Source organism: Heptranchias perlo, chromosome 9 (assembly GCF_035084215.1).
Source record: "Heptranchias perlo isolate sHepPer1 chromosome 9, sHepPer1.hap1, whole genome shotgun sequence".
NCBI classification, from domain to species: domain Eukaryota; kingdom Metazoa; phylum Chordata; class Chondrichthyes; order Hexanchiformes; family Hexanchidae; genus Heptranchias; species Heptranchias perlo.
In genome coordinates, this window is record NC_090333.1 from 17,296,346 (window position 1) to 17,313,566 (window position 17,221).

Genomic DNA, 17,221 nt, shown 5'->3' on the forward strand with positions numbered 1-17,221 from the left:
ACTGTTCACACTTTAATTCGTTTGTAAAATGTTATGAAACAAAACCTCCAATTGCAGGTACACTGAAGGACCACCTGCTGCCCCGGCCAGGTGAGGCAGGGCCGAGGCTAGCCACTGATTGGCCAGTTGACGGCGTGTGACGTAGGGTGCCAACCAATGAAAATGGCGCCAGGGACGGGCAAGGTTCCGCTTTGTGACGTCACGAAGCCGGTAGGTGCCGCGGGGGGGTGGGGCTCGAGGCGGCTTGTTGCAAACGGAGCTTAGCAACGGAGAAAGAACAGAGAAAGGATACACTGGGCGCGCCAGCATTTAAAGGGCCCGCGCTTCCCCGCACAGCACTACCGCGCCGCCCGGCCCGGCCCTGCGCTCTCTGCGGTTGTGTTCGGAGACCGGCTGCTGGGAGGCTCGGTCCTATTGCCTCTCAGGAGCGTTAAATTCCCCACCCTCGTGTTGCCTAATCGGGTGCATCAACCCGAGCGTCGCGCCGTACGCTTTCTGGCCTCTTCAAGAGCTTCACGGGTCGGTGGCCTAAGCCATGGTGTGCGCGGACATAACATGTAGGCGTTATATGTGCGTGTAGCCGGAAGAATTTAAATTTCACTGACACCCAAGTGAATTCCACCTGAGGTAATGTGAGTTATAGGATGAGCGCCTGCTTTCCAGTCGCTCCCCTTTTCACTTCAGATTGGTCTTGCTTTCTGACTCTTCTCCCCATCCCCCTTAAAAATATCAGTCTCTTATACAATGCACATTGTGTAATGCTAGGACAGATGTTGTAAACAAGTGGGTCACCAAAATGTTTTACAACTATAGGGGTTGATCAGATTATGGTTGAATATTTTAGGGGAGGGGATTATTACATCACTTTGTGCTCTTTAGTGCATTGTATAAAGTATATGTTGTACTGTACAGTTTAAGCTGTATGTATATATTTAATAGGCATTGTTTTGTTTGCAGTTTATGCCATGAGTTAAGATTCACTTGATTGCCAGTTCTAAATTATAAATCAGTTATAAAACTTGAATAGTTTTTACTGCCACTTGTGCAGGTGACCTGACCAATTTATAAATGAGTTAAGTTAGTCTTGAGCAGAAAAAAAATACATTAGTGCAAGCAGAATGCAGAAAAGTAAAGAATCTTTAGGTTTGACACTACTCATTTGTAATATTTACATCATTTGCAAGTTTAATTCTTCATCGTAGACAGTCGTTGGGGTAGAAATTCAACTCTCAGCCACCTGTTTTGCGCCTGAAAAGGCAGGTAGTTGAAAATCGGAGGTACCTCGATTGGAGCTTATAGGAGGAGTACATCAACGCATCCAGGTTTCTTTGCTCTCAGTGCAAGCATGGTTATGCCATGTGGTTTATGCAACTTAATTGGTCAAGTTTTATACTTGTATTTCTTTAATAGGTGTTTCCTGTGAAATGAATAAGAAGAAATACTAACAAGACTAATATTAAATAACCCTAGCAATGGCAACATGGAATGGAGGAGTTGTGCACAGAGTACCAAATCTGGAAAACACCAGAGGTTTCCAAGAGAGAGCAAGAAATGAAAGACAAATATTGAAGGAAACATTGGCTTTGCAGTTAAATCGGGATCTTCTCAGGTATGAAAATGCCTTCTCATAAAGAATGTTTAGTGGAAGGAATATTCGATTTGATAAATATTTTTGTTATTTCAAAATATTTGTAATCTTTTACAGGCCTGTATAGGGCCCTATCGTGTGTCTCAGAAGCATCCCAAAGTGTTTTACATATAACACATTACCTTGAGGTCACTTCTTATGTAGGCAATCATAAAAGCATAGCAAAATATTTCATATATATCAGACTGGGCACATGTCATCAGTACAAGGAACCACTCCAGTTCACATTTTGTATTGTAGATCCCTTTCATATTGGCATCAAATATTAGAGCAAACTGATTTTTTTATCATCAGTTTGCATCCTTGCTGCGAATACATCTTGCTTGACTTGCACTACATAATAAACAACAGCAGAAATGGCGGTATTCATTGGACAGCTGTGAGCTTAACTTTTTCAAGCAGTGGCTCCCATTTGGAAGCAGTTGGCCTCCCTTAACTAGGGTGGCATAGGTGAGAGGATGAACTGTTCTCCTTTCCAGCCTCGCAAGATTCATCCTAGACCATTTCCATCTCGTTGAAAATTCAGCTGTTGCCGTCCTGGCCCAGGCTCAGTCTTACTCACCCATAATCCTTGTCCTTTCTGACCTCTGACGTCTCCCTGCTCCCCAGTGTGTTGATTCCATGTTTGCCTTTCTCTGACTGCCACAACATGTTTGGTCTTCCTCCTTGGTTTTCTTCCTCCCTTCGCGTCTGCTCTTTTATTTCTTGCCCCAACCTCAAGGTTTTTTATTTCTGCAACACGGATTACCAAAATTCAATTCTGCAGCCAATTGCAGGCTGCAAAATGCTATAAAGTCGTGCATCATGGGAAATGCAGGATAGGTATGGAGGGGACTGTTGCTGCCATGCTGCTCCTAAAATGGTGCTGGCTGGATTGAGATGCATGTAGAATACTAGGCGAAAACCAGGACATGCACGCAAAATGTGGATTTTTTGCTATTTTAAAAGGAAAAAACGATGCCCCAGTTAGCGGGGGAAAGAAAGGACTGTCTGCCTGAGAAACAGATGGGCTGAGCCCCTAAATACGTAATAGTGGTGAGTACTTTGATATGGCACGGATCCAGTAAAAGTCCTCCCCCAGCATCTCTGTCTTGTAGAAGAACTTCTTGGGTCACTTTACAAGAAAGAGGGGGCAACAATGGAGAGGAGATGGGAAAGATTAAAATGGAAGGGTGAAACCAGAGACCTGGTTGACTTTTGAAGAGAATTGGAAGAGGTGATCAGATGAAGTGGTTTTGGGAAGGTGTTCCAACTTTAGGGGAGTAATGACTGAAAGATCAGCCTCCAGTGATCGAGCAGTAATCCAGAGCAAGAGGATGACGGCCTGGGACTTTACATTTATGTTGTTGTTTATGAAATAATTTAAGTACTGAGAATTGGCATCCTAGTGGCTCAGCTGAACCTTGCAGACTAGAAAGATACAAGGGGATGGATATACCAGTCATTCATAATTAAGGAGCAGAAAATCTAGCCAAAGTTTGATCTATGCTGAATTAATTGATTTCAGTTGGGGCTGTAGCAGTGGGCTACTATTGGTTTAAGTGCCCCATGGTTAAGGAAAGGGTAAATCAGTTAGGGTTTCTGCTCCTGATCGCTATCCAGTAACCCCTGTTGGAAATGTGTGTGTGCACGCGTGCAAGTCAGTATGAATAGGATTAGGGTCTGCTATCGAGGCTCATGGAGGGTGCCTGGCACAATGGAACAATACCCTATCAAGGAGATGAGACCTAGGAGGGGAAAAGATTGAAGTGAGAGAAACTGTGTTCTGACAATATTAACTAAATGTCAAAATAGCAAAAAAATAACCATTCCAAATAGAAATTTACTTGAATCTAATTAAGCCAACCTTGTGCAAATTACTTGTATAGGTTAATGTGCTAGCATAAAATGCTCTGCATATAAAATCTAAGTAATGGAGACAGGATGAAAAATGTCTAGGGAAATGGAAATCAATCCGGTGATTTCTAAGTGGCAATTATTTGGCGCAAGTGCACTTGGAACTTTGACAGCAAAGGAAACTTCAAAATTAATATAATGGTCAAAATGTAATGCGCCACCTGCAGAAGTAATTTCCTGTGGTTGAGTAAGATGAATGTCTTGGTGTATAATGAATTAAATATTAATCTTTGAAGTTCACTGAAGATCTTTTGAGTGACTGATTTTCTCATTTGAACGTTCATTGGAAAATTAGAATAACATTTTAAGTTCATCCCAGTCAAGTTTGACAAGGAGCTGGATTGTTAAATGAAACATCAGATATCACAGAAGTTCTCCTACTCTTAAGGGATTTAAGGAATGTTTCTAAACATTCAAAAATGGAAGGATCCTAACTAAGTTCTACATTTGTGTCTTAGACCTCCCTGGCAGTGCACTCGTGTTTTCCCAAATCTGTTTAAGTGTGGTTGTCCATGGGTGAGAAATAAAATTAGGTTGGAGGGAGATGGCAAGACTTGTTTCCTTGGAGTCCAGGATAGTCTATTTTGGGGGTAACACTGAATCCTGAAGGTAGATTTTTTTTTGAGGTGGTGGGGAATGAAATAATGGATGAGTATAATTTGTGTAGATTTTCTATTTTATACTTTTTTGTTTCACCTTCCCCTCCATTACTGGTTTTAATCAGGTCAAAAGAATAGGCTGATTTAAGATGTACGGCAGTAGGACATGTGTTTTCCCAGAGATGTATGTGTTTTTTTCTTTATAAAAAAGAACCCCCATTCCCAAAGTGAGTTCTGAATATCTGCTTAGCTGTTTGGAAGATGCATTGTGTGTTGGTTGACAGGGTGCTCCTGCAGGCGGCAAAAAAGAGGGGAAAAGGTAAAGTAAATTAACCCACACTTGTCTTGCAGTTTATTGACGATGGTTTACGACAGAGGGACCTGGTAACCAGTAACTATCTGCTCTTTTTAAATCTTTTGTGACATATTTAGTAAAAACTTATTTTCCAAATCAGTCTGATTACACAGGGATCAGTAGCTTCTTTGGGTATTATTACATCAATCTTTAATACTGCACAATATTCGGTACTGTACTTCATTGCAAAAGGAATATTTCAGTTGCCCCTACCACTTAGCTATTTAACACAGCCTAAAGAGCTCTGAGAAAAGTATAATCCAATAGGTAAAGGCTGTTGTAACAGAAAACCTTGTTTGAATGAAGTGACCTGTTCTACCTTTTTTTTTTAAAAAGGCTTCTTGTAGAAGGAAGTCAAGCAGATGTCACATTCCATGTGGGTTCAGCTGTGTTCAAGGCTCACAAAGTAGTGCTGCTTGCAAGAGCTCCAGAATTTTTCTCGAGGATTTCTGGAGAACAGTTGAAACAAGATGCTGAGAAGTATCCAGAAGTCATCTATGTAGAGAATTTCAAGCCCTTGGAATTTAAATACTTTCTGCGGTAAGTGTTTCCAACAGTTGTGTGCTATACGTTGGTATGTGTGGGAGATTTGTTTTAGTGGTAATTTATTAGTTGAAATTTATCAACAGTATTTCAAAGGCTTTCCAAACTACACTTGAAATGTCTAATTGCAAGATTCTCAGTAATGACCAATTTTCCCCATTACTAGGCTAAGTCAGCCCCTTCCCTTCTAGCCCCACCCAGTGACATTGACTGTCTGAAGAAAGAACTTGCATTTATATAGCACCTTTCACGACCACAGGATATCCCAAAATGTTTTACAGCCAATGAAGTACTTTTGAAATGTAGTCACTGTTGTAATGTCTAGCCTTGTATATGAAGAACAACCTATTGGTGAGGTACTGGAGAGCGTTGTGTGTCTGTGAAATCGTACCAGAGTATAAGGCAAAAAACCTTATATTTAAGGCATATGTCACCACTGTTCCAAAACCAACTCCACTTGTGCAAAATATTGCCAATTATGAATGATGCTTTAATGATTAAGCTAAAAATGATGGTCTTAGTGCAGTAATCATTTGTCTCTTATGTATGGACATTTATTACTTAGAACGTTCCAAATTTAACTTCCAGCTTTTTCATTAGATTTGGATTTCTGGTGGGGTTGAAATACAACCCAAGTGGATGGAGAAAGTAGCAATTTTAATGGTTTCTGCCGTTGCTTAATGTTCAGAATAATCGCACTCCTTTTTAATCCTCTGTTTACTGATTAAGTCAAACATCTGTTCAAAATGCACTTATTTTGTGGTAGAATGTGGCCAGTCTAGTGCGTTATAGGAGGGTGTATTTTAACAGATCATGCAGCAAGGGCTCCTCAAGATTAGCCCTTGTAAAACTAGTTCCCTTTTGTGATCCGTGTTCTAAATATTTCTGCTTTAACATGGTGTATTATGTCCTGAGAAGTGAGTCTTTTGGCTCAGTGCTTAGCATTTCTGTCTCAGAAGGTAGTGTTCAAACCCCACTCCAGACAGCCCTGGTGGGTGGTGACTAAAGTATGGCCTCTAACTACTGGGTTGTCATGAAAGAAGTAACCTTGGTGAATTGCTACGTTGCATCCTGCAGATCGTGCATACTGCAGCCACAGTGTGCTGGTGGTGGAGGGGATGGATATCCAGTCCCAATAGCAAGGGCAGCAATTAAACAAACTGCTCCATCCTGGATAGTGTTGAGCTTTTTGAGTATTGTTATGGCTGCACCCATCCAGGCAAGCCATGAGTATTCCATCACACTCCTGAGCCTTGTCGACGGTGGCGAGGCTTTGAGGGGTCCATAGGTGAGCCACTTGTCAGAGTACCCAGCTTCTACCCTGCTCTTGTAGCCATGCTGTTGACGTGGTTGATCCGGTTCAGTTTCTGGTCGATATTGATATTTGGGTGCTCTGCTATTTAAGGTCGGAGGTGGGGGGTGGATGACTGGGCTTTTGTTGAGATGTTTGTTATCAACTATTTGTCAGCCCAAGTCTGAATGTTATCCAGGTCCTGCAGTAGGAGTGATTTTAGGTGTTGTGCTAGATAGTCTCTCCGGTTCACTGTCTCCCAAAAGCAGACCATATGTCCCCTATGATTCAGAGCGCACCTTTTACCGCCCAAAATCTAGTTAAGGTGTCGGAAATTAGACACCCTGTCCAAATCTGTGGTCACTACACAACCAGCAGCCTTGTATCTTATGAGCTCACTCAGCCTATGTTTCAGAACCTCCTGAGACCAGCAGTTGCTGGCCTTTTGACCCATTTGGTTACACTGGAAATATCTAATTTACCAGTCCTCGCCCTTGTTCCGTTCAGCTGCACTGACCCAGTCTCATTGCATGTGTGTTGAATAGTGGGTCACTAAGTGGTTCATCCATTGGGTTGTAACAGAGGACGCTCGCTCTGTACACCAGCTACTAAAATATTGCGCCTGAGTTCTTCTCTTTGTGGCAGGCAGACAGAAAAGCACTCTATCAAAACAGGCGCAGCTGCAAGCCAACAGTTGGTTTGTTTTACATAAATCACTGAATAGCTCATTGTTCTCACTGTAAAAACAATCAATTTCCCTTTACTGCTCAGTTATGGAAAATAATATAGCTGCAACTTTTTAACTCTAAATGTGGGTCTACTTCTCTAGTGAAGCTGTTCAAAGCTAAACTGCTTGAGATTTTTTTTTCTCTCAAAGTGAAGGCAGCTTATCTGCTGATGATCTTGCAGTTCATTTTGTGACGAGGGGGTAGCAGAGAGAGAGAGAGAGAGAAAGACCCCAAGACCACGCTGTCGATCAAAGTTGTTACCCTTTGATGCGAGGCTCCTCGGGTAAGCCCCCGTATATGCGATTGGAATGGAGCAATACCTGGATCTTCAGATACCGCAAGAGGGCCATCCTTCTCGCAATGACGTCAAAAGCTCGAGATTTGGCAGAATAATTTCCCCTCCATTTGAATAGGCAATTAATACTTCAAACCAACCAGAATTCAGGATGCTGGCTTGCTCAGGGGGTGGGGGGGAGAAAAGTGCTGAATTCAACATTACAAAAAATATAAATTTTTATTTAAAAAAAAAATCCAGTTCAGGCAAAATCCAAATAGTATTCCCAGACTGCAGATAATTTCCTTCTGCCGGAGGGTCTATTAATCAATTCTTCGATTAAAGCTATGGCGATTGGTATAGAAGGTATATTGTGCTGACTTCAGATATCCACCAAGCCCAATTTCTGAGTCAGTGAACAAAAATTCTGTTTCTGTTTTTTTAAAAAAAATGTATTTAGATTGAGTTCAGTGCTTTTATTTTTGTATTGTTAAAAGTAGAAATCAGAGCAAAATCGGTTGAAAACCAGAAACCGTAAACATCAGCCTCGAGCAGCACAACCTAGGAGAGCAAACAACAACAACTTGCATTTAAATAGCACCCTTAACGTGGTAAAACATCCCAAGGCGCTTATAAATTGCAAACTATTTCCTTCTTCTGGAGGGTCTATTAACCAATTCTTCACTCACAGCCCTCTTACTTTTCATGTTTACCAATCCCCAGAGCTTTTATTGGAGAGTTAGGGATGTGCCCTCCGATTCTGCTTCTGATTGGAGTAATAAGTTTCATTCTTTCCAGATCTGCTTTTATTTTGCTGATCCTTCAAATTACATGTGGCCTTTTAGTTGTTGATAATCGGACACTAATTTTTTTTAAAAATTGGGTTGTGTAGGGAGGGGGAAGGTGTTATCTGTTTAATCTGAGGACCAGGAATCGTAATTTTGCCATGGTGGGGAGGAAGGGTTGATGGTAAAGTGCCATCTCGTAGCTTTTAAAAAAATACCATGCTGCTAAGTACATGGTTCAAAGTCCCTTCACTAAAGGACACAATTTAAATCTTTTTGGTACTACAAACGTTGGACCAATGTTAAAGATACACCTTTTATAAAGCTTGGAGAGTCCGCTTCAGGGACATGACTGCTGTGTGGAATGGTTAGCTCACCGACCATGTAGTGCGAGACATAGTCAATACCACCCACTATCTGCTGTAATGTGCTTCATCTCCCAAGTTGCTGTCGGAAACAGGAGTGAAGCGTATTACACTCAATTTCTGCAGACATTTTTCAGCACTGCTACACTCGAGTTTAGAAGAATGAGAGGTGATCTCATTGAAACATATATTCTAAAGAGGACTTGACAGGGTAGATGCTGAGAGGATGTTTCCCCTGCTGGAGAGTCTAGAACTAGGGGACATAGTCTCAGGATAAGGGGTCGGACATTTAGGACTGAGATGAGGAGCAATTTCTTCACTGAGAGTAGTGAATCTTCGGAATTCTCTACCCCAGAGGGCTGTGGATGCTCAGCTGTTGAGTATATTCTAGACTGAGATTAATGGGTATTTGGACTCTAGGGAATCAAGGGAAATAGGGATCAAGTGAGAAATTGGAGTTAAGGTCGAAGATCAGCCATGATCTTATTGAATGGCGGCGCAGGCTCGAGGGGCCATATAGCCTACTCCTGCTCCTATTTCTTATGCTACAATAAGATTAGTTTCCTGTTTTAAATGCTTTACCTTGAGGTAAAAGAACTAATTTATCTTCTCGATGTCTTAGTGGGAATATTTCCTCCCATATACAATGCAAAAAAGTGTCCTAACTGAAGCCCAGATTATTACTCGGGCAGTATTAAAACAAACTTGGTGTCATTATAAGACCGACACCAGAATAGTGCTCTGTTGTAGAACAGAAGCAGCAATACAAGGAGTTAACCCCCACAGATCCTAAAATCATTGATTGAGATGGATACTTCACATCAGGTAATAAACAGTAACTGGCTCTGCACTGCACAAGGACCATTGAAATTAGTACTCAATATGTGAACACCTTTACCAACGGCATTACCATCGCCAAATCCCCCACCATCAACATCCTGGAGGTCACCATTGACCAGAAACTTAACTGGACCAGCCATATAAATACTGTGGCTACGAGAGCAGTTTAGAGGCTGGGTATTCTGCCACGAGTGACTCACCTCCTGACTCCCCAAAGCCTTTCCACCATCTACAAGGCACAAGTCAGGAGTGTGATGGAATACTCTCCACTTGCCTGGATGAGTGCAGCTCCAACAACACTCGAAGCTCGACACCATCCAGGACAAAGCAGCCCGCTTGATTGGCACCCCATCCACCACCCTAAACATTCACTCCCTTCACCACCGGTGCACAGTGGCTGCAGTGTGTACCATCCACAGGATGCGCTGCAGCAACTTGCCAAGGCTTCTTCGACAGCACCTCCCAAACCCGCGACCTCTACCACCTAGAAGGACAAGAGCAGCAGGTACATGGGAACAACACCACCTGCACGTTCCCGTCCAAGTCATACACCATCCCGACTTGGAAATATATCGCCGTTCCTTCATCGTCGCTGGGTCAAAATCCTGGAACTCCCTTCCTAACAGCACTGTGGGAGAACCTTCACCACACGGACTGCAGCGGTTCAAGAAGGCGGCTCACCACCACCTTCTCAAGGGCAATTAGGGATGGGCAATAAATGCCGGCCTCACCAGCGACACCCACATCCCGTGAACGAATAAAAAAAAACCTTTTGTTACGGCCAGGAAAAATTAAAACAGAAATAACAAGTGACCTGGGATAAGAGGGCAGCAAAATTTCTCCTCCGCATCCTGACTATGTCGATCCAAACACTTGCAGTCCTCCCCTTTCACTCATTACCCTCCCAGGAAAAAAAATGGAGATGAGGAAAAGTTTAATTAGTTCTGAAGCTGTGCTGTATCAACATCTGGAGCCACTGTAGAGAGGCACAGCCCAGCTACTTCAACTTCTGAATATAACGGCCCAACAAATATAAACATTGTGTAAATAAGAGGTGCAAAGCCCTCCTCAAAGGAAAAGGTAAAACCTTTACAATTACCCTGTTAAGTTTTGTTTTAAAATGCTGTGTGTTAAAATAACTACTTATCTTCAAATTGGCAGAACCAGACTTGTACTGTTCTGGGTGTGGGGGGAGCTCTTTGTACTCGGTTTTCATGCCAAAGACCATTGAGCTGGATGAGAGGTGCCATATAATAAAAGAGCAGCCTTTCATTCACTTGGAATGACCAGAATTGCAGTGCTCTGCATCAACAGCACCCAACAATCACTGTCATAAGCCCAGTATTACTAATTTAAATTAATTTACCCAGGAAACGACTCTCATTAATTAAGTTTCCGATCAGACTGTTAAAACTAATCTTCGTGAAAGCTTATATTAACTACAACAAAGAGAAATCTGTGTACTTTCTAAATTAAACAACCGTAGATTGAGTTAGCAAAACCTGAAGGCTGCGGGCAATTAATAAAGTCAGACCTAACCAGCCCTGATGAGACCAATTATGGCGCCAGTTGCTGATCATTTCAGATGTGCTTCCTGGTCAGTCACCATAAAATCATTCTTCGGAGTACTGAGAGATAATGCACTTCAAATTTGTTATTTTAAAAAAAACACAGCCAAATCAGGGATTGATGCACAACTTTTAAAGCAAGCACCTCTGAGTAGAGCGTAGACCTTATATTTGACAAACTACATAAGATGTGTAAAACCTGGGAAGGTGCAGTGATTTTTATTTTGAAGCATTAGACCGTAGTCTCGGTTACAGCATCATAGTTGCTCTTGATCTGATGCCCTGCAGGTGCTGAGAATTTCAGAGACTGGGATTTTTAGAGTCCCATTGGGAGGAAGGAATTGATTCTTTGCCCGGAGGGGGGGGGTAGGGAGAAGAAAAGGAGGGAGGAGCTGCCAGCTGCAGTTCCCTGCATAGAGCAGCGGAGCTGATGATGGGATTTGTTGGGGGGGGGGGGGGGCGGTGGAGGCTGTGCAATCAACACCTCTCTCTGTTTAAACACTTGGAAGCAGGTTCATAGTTTAAAACTGGAATTCAGGAAATTGTATGGGTAAGATATGGAGCAGGACATGTGCCAGACAACTTCCTAACTCTGTCAAACTCTTTGTTCTATAAGTAATTCTGGGGTTAAGTCTCCATTCATAGAAACCCATTAGCCCATATAAATCAAGTTTTGCTCATTGTGCATTTTCCCTCATCTAAAAAGTATGAAACTCCTTGACGCAGTAGCATAATTTAAGTTTTGAAGCACTGAATTTGTTTTAGACTAACGTTTTAAAAAGTAAGATCAGAGCTGTCCAGTGGAAAGAAAATAAATTTTACACTAAGAAGACATGTTCTGAATGATCTAAAATCTGTTGTGTGGAAATGCTGCATCAATATTAGTGGATAGATTCTACTTGATTTGATCACATTCTAGTTTTTATAAGTGAGTGTAAACCAATTGTAAAGATCTGAATGATGGAGTTGTAAAATGGTTCAGGGGCATTATCCTATTTTTAAACTGGCTTTATGTAAAAAAATCATTCAGCTCCCTAATTGCATCTATTCAGGCAACACAATGCATGGATTCAGAAAACCCATGCGAAGGCATAATGTACAATCTATTTGCAGGGTGGAAAAATCCTGCTTAATTTTTTTTTAAATTGTACATTTTACATAATGGCAATTTGTTCAAATTCACAAATGCTTTTGTGAAATTTATTTCCTCTTTAAAGAGGGAATCTTGTTTTTTAAATCAGTGTTGCAAAGAATTGTGATCAACGTCCATTTTGTGTTTTTATTTCACCTTCATCTTTGCTTAAACCATAAAGGACTGATGAACTTGTTTAGCTAGTGGGGGGGGGGGGGGGGGAAAGCAACGGGAAGGATAGATTACAGCACCTTGACAGCATGAGGAGGCAGGACTACCACTGATAAATATAGCTGTTGTCTCGTGGAACTTCAGCAGTCTCCATTTCAACTATTTATAATTCCAATCATCTCAATGTTGTGTTCCTTGTTCAATGAGACCAACAGTACTCCATTATTTCAACAAAAAATATTCAAAACCAAAGGAAATAAACTGGCAGTAAAAATAATGTATATTCTTTCTGTCCGAATGGTTTTGCTTTTTAAAGCGATTATTGATGCTGCAACTCTCTTGGAAGTGACTACCTATAAATGAGTCGTGTTTCTTCATCCACATCTGTTTTCAGAGCATACAACACTTGTATTGTTTATTCTGTGACTATATTACTGAGGCCTCAGTCACTTATATATCTTATGGGAGTTTCTCCACAGTTAGGAAATGCAGACTAGATTTCATAGGTGATGTGGGCCTTTTTTTGACATTTAGCCAAACCTCAGACCAGGAGATTACAAGTTTCATACAGATTATCTTGTATCAAATAGGAAATAGTGCTTTGCATGTGGAATTGGTGTGGAAGGTTCCCTGCTACTAGCAGCATCTGACAAAGCAAATTTGAGATCGCACAGTCTCTACTTGTCCTACTAGAACTGCTGCACAACTAAGTATTGAAAGGGGGAAATGGGTTTTTAAAGTCTGAAAAAAAAAGAGTCCATGCTATGTGATTAAACACAGAGAAAGCTTGCATTCATATAGCGCCTTTCACATCCTTGGGACATCCCAAAATGCTTCACAGGCATTTAAGTACTTTTTGAAGTATAGTCACTGTTGTAAAGTAGAGAAACATAGCAGCCAATTTGCACACAGCAAAGTCCCAAATACAGCAATGAGATAAATGACCAGATAATCTATTTTGGTGATGTTGATTGAGGGATAAACATTGACCAGGAGAACTCCCTTGCTCTTTGAATAGTGCCATTGGATCTTTTACATCCGCCTGAGCAGACAGATGAAGGCTTGGCTTGACATCTGATCTGAAAGACGGCACCTCTGACAGTGCAGCACTCGCTCGGTACTGTAGCTTATGTATTGGTCTCTGGGTTGGGGCTTGAACCCATGACCTACTGACTTCAAGGCAAGAGTGTTACCACTCAACCAAAGCTTGGCACTTAAGCCACAAATATGCTTTGTTTCTCTTTTTTCCCCCACCCCCTCTATGACCGTAAGGAACACATGTTTTTTTTAAACCTGTAAAGACTGAAACAAAATAGTGATGTGATTGAATCGGAGGAGGTAGCCTTTAATTATTGATATGAAAGCAGCTCGCTCAGAACTCCCAAGCGCAGTTCCGTATTTGAATTGTGGGAAGAACTATTTTTTTTGTTTTACTTTGGAAAAGTACTTGCTGTGGATTATATTACTTGATGTATTAAGTTGCAGATTTTTGTGCATGAAAACCAACTTTTATTACCATTTTCATTGAACTCCAATCCTTCACGTGTCCTGTGGGAAGTCAGTGGGAGACAGCTCATGCTTGGGGAACCCTGCAAGGAGCTACACAATGCCAGTAAAAACTTTAGTGCTATATAAATTGCAAGTGATGCATCCTGAAACTGAAGGCTGGCTACTGCCTTTCAGCAGGTTTATAAATCCATAGGGAGTTTGGTGATACATAAATTAGTGGTTAGCTTGTGAGACAGGCTGTCTTTGAGCTGAGGTACTGAAAAAGCTACATTGTGTGAAATTATTAACATTTGAAATGTAGGCTTGTAAACTGGTGTGGAAGCAGCAGGGTATGGACACTGCATGGATCTGGAAGAGCTAATTCTAAATATAAGTCACTTTCTGAAAACAGATGTTACTTTGTTACATGATGGAGTTTTGCAGGATGTTTTTGTATATATCTAAAAATACAAATTACTAAGTATGGGAGATGTGATCAGCGGACAGACTATTAAAGAGGTACTAAAGCTGTACAATTAGAGGATTTCATCAATTTTTTAAAAAGATTTTAAAATTTCTTGCTGTTAAGAATATTTCTGATTTTTAAATTGTCCACAATGATTATCATTGAACTGAGACTGACCCTGGATCTGAGTGCAGTTAGCTTCCACAGTTGAATGATAGAATTGCTGATGAATGCTGGAATTAATGACTGTATGAATCTCTACTAATGTTACTTCTACTCCCTTAAATTGTCGGCCTCAACAGCTCCAATAGTTTAGTCCCTTTTAATATCCATAGTACTCAATTTTTAAAAGTATATATTTTAACAGGAATAGATAGCAACTGAAACCAACACTAAGAGTGCTATTGCTTTAGTTTTTAATTTCAAATCAGTACCTAAATCTTAGAACAAATGATGGCAGTGTAAAAAGTGCATATGGGTAATAGTAAGTCGCTCATCGTGTTGATCACAATCAGTTGATGAATGGTCAAACAGCCAGGCACACAAACACTTCCATTCTATGTATTTATAAAAGACAAAAACAGAATAGCTGCAAATACCCAGCAGGTCAGGCAGCATCTGTGGAGAAGCTGAAGTCTGTCAGTTGGCATTTCAGGTCTAAGATGCAAGACTTTTGTTTTCAGCATTCTAGCATCTGCAGTATTTTGCTTTTTATTCATAAAAGGCAGTTTCAATGTAAAATGATGACAAACGCACGACTAAAAATCATGGTAACAGGAAGTGCATGCATACACAAGATTTTTAATAAATAGATAGATGCATTAAAAGGGTTATCAGAGCAGTTATCTTGTGTGTGATTTAACTAGCTCTTTTCATCCAGGCCTGCTCAATGTGCCCTGATAAACTGAGTATATTAAGAACTGTGGAACGTGATTTATATCTCGCCTATGCTGCTGACGATAACTGTCGGCAGTGTTAATTATCAGGGTATGATTTATATCGCAGAGGTCCTCGTTGTGTACTCTTTTTGTAGTCACAGGAAGGTTATTAGGTGTATGTTGTTGTAACATGCAGAGACCTGCTGGATGATGCTGTTTGTCAAACTGTTTACCTTTCTTTATTCTATAATAGGCAGGTATATACAGCAGATCGAAAAGTGAGCCATCTGGAAGAAGAGATACTTCTGACCCAAGAGCATAATAGAACAAGACTGACAGAAGATGACCATCTCCCTTTCAATAGTGATCTTTTTCATAATGTTGAGATATGCAGTGGGAAAGGTGTTGATGACAGAAGCATTCCATCGAAACAGCCTCCTCCTGATGATGGGACCTTGGAGGTGAATGAGGAGATGTTGACCTCCAGCTTGTTGGAAGATGACATGCCTGAAGGAATGTTTGATCTGCCTGAGGAAACTGAAGAAAAATATGAAATCGTATCTGGAGGTAGGTGACTTTGTTTGTCTCTTCTATTTCTTATGTCCCTTTCCCCAACCTGCCATCTCACTGCTGCTTTCTTGCACTCCTAAAATTCTATGGGCCTCTAAAGTTTAGCTTTTCATCTTGTAATTAAATTATACATGATATAGAAAAGTTAGCTTTTCACTAAGGACCTACTTCAAACCTTTTTTTATTTATCTATCAGTGGAGAATTGTTAAAAATCAGCAGATACCTCCTTTGCAGACTTCTACCAAGATTCACCCTTGGACCCCCTCCTCTTCATCTACATGCTGCTTCATGAAGACCTAGTCTTATAAGCACAGTCAGCTTCCATGCGCATGCTGACTCATAGTATCATATAGTATGTTACAGTACAGAAGGAGGCCATTCGGGCCATCCTGCCTGTGCCAGCTGTTTCAAAGATCTATCCAATTAGCTCTTTCCCCACAGCCCTGTAAATTTTCTCCCTTCAAGTATTTATCCAATTCCCTTTTGAAAGCTACTGTTGAATCTGCTTTCACCACCCTTTCAGGCAGTGCATTCCAGATCGTTACAACTCTCTGCATTTAAAAAAAAAAGTTTCCTCGTATTGCCTCTGGCTCTTATGCCAATTGCTTTAAATCTGTGTCCTCAGGTTACTGACCCTTTTGCCACTGGAAACAGTGTCTCCTTATTTACTCTATCAAAACCTTTTCATGATTTTGAACACCTCTATCAAATCTCCCCTTGACCTTCTCTGTTCTATGGAGAACAACCCCAGCTTCTCCAGTCTCTCCACATAACTGAAGTCCCACATCCCTGGTACCTTTACTAGTAAATCTCTTCTGCATCCTGTCTTTCCTAAAGTGTGGTGCCCAGAATTGAACACAATACTCCAGCTGAGGACTAACCTGTGTTTTAGAAAGGTTTAGCATAACTTCCTTGCTTTTGTACTCCATGCCTCTATTAATAAAGCCCAGGATCCCATATGCTTTTTTAACAGCCTTCTCAACTTGTCCTGTCACCTTCAAAGATTTGTGTACATACTCACCAGGTCTCTCTGTTCTTGCACTCCCTGTAAAATTGTACCATTTAGTTTATATTGCCTCTCCTCATTCTACCTACCAAAATGGATCACTTCACACTTCTCGGCGTTAAATTTCAGTTGCCATTTGTCTGTCCATTTCACCAGTCTGTCTATGTCCTCCTGAAGTGTGCTACTATCCTCCACATTGTTTACTACATTTGAGTTTTATGTCATCTGCAAACTTTGAAATTATGCCCTCTATACCCATATATATATATATATCTAGCTTTCTCAAAATCAACAGTGGTCCTAATACCGACCCCTGGGGAGCACCCACTGTATACTTCCCTCCAGTCTGAAAAACAACCATTCACCACTACTCTTTGCTTTCTGTCCCCTCGCCAATGTTGTATCCACGCTGCCACTGTCCCTTTAATCCCATGGGCTTTAATTTTGCTAACAAGTCTATTATGTGGTACTTTATCAAATGTCTTTTGGAAGTCCATATACACAACATTCACTGCACTACCCTCATCAACCCTCTTCATTACTTTATCAAAGAACTTAATCAAGTTAGTCAAACACAATTTTCCTATAACAAATCTGTGTTGTTTTTCATTTATTAG

The 17,221-nt window shown here is 41.0% G+C and overlaps 1 protein-coding gene across 2 annotated transcripts in view; it reads left to right on the forward strand.

Annotated features, from left to right (window-relative positions):
* Positions 1-293: 293 nt before the first annotated feature.
* Positions 294-17,221, forward strand: part of btbd8 (BTB domain containing 8) — a 76,825-nt gene continuing 59,897 nt past the window's right edge. For both annotated transcript variants that reach the window (XM_067989916.1, XM_067989918.1), the window contains exons 1-4: positions 294-627; positions 1,411-1,609; positions 4,835-5,038; positions 15,281-15,594. In XM_067989916.1, coding sequence (XP_067846017.1) covers positions 1,473-1,609; positions 4,835-5,038; positions 15,281-15,594 — 655 coding nt within the window. In that variant the 5' untranslated portion in view covers positions 294-627; positions 1,411-1,472. The remainder of the gene's footprint in view (positions 628-1,410; positions 1,610-4,834; positions 5,039-15,280; positions 15,595-17,221) is intronic.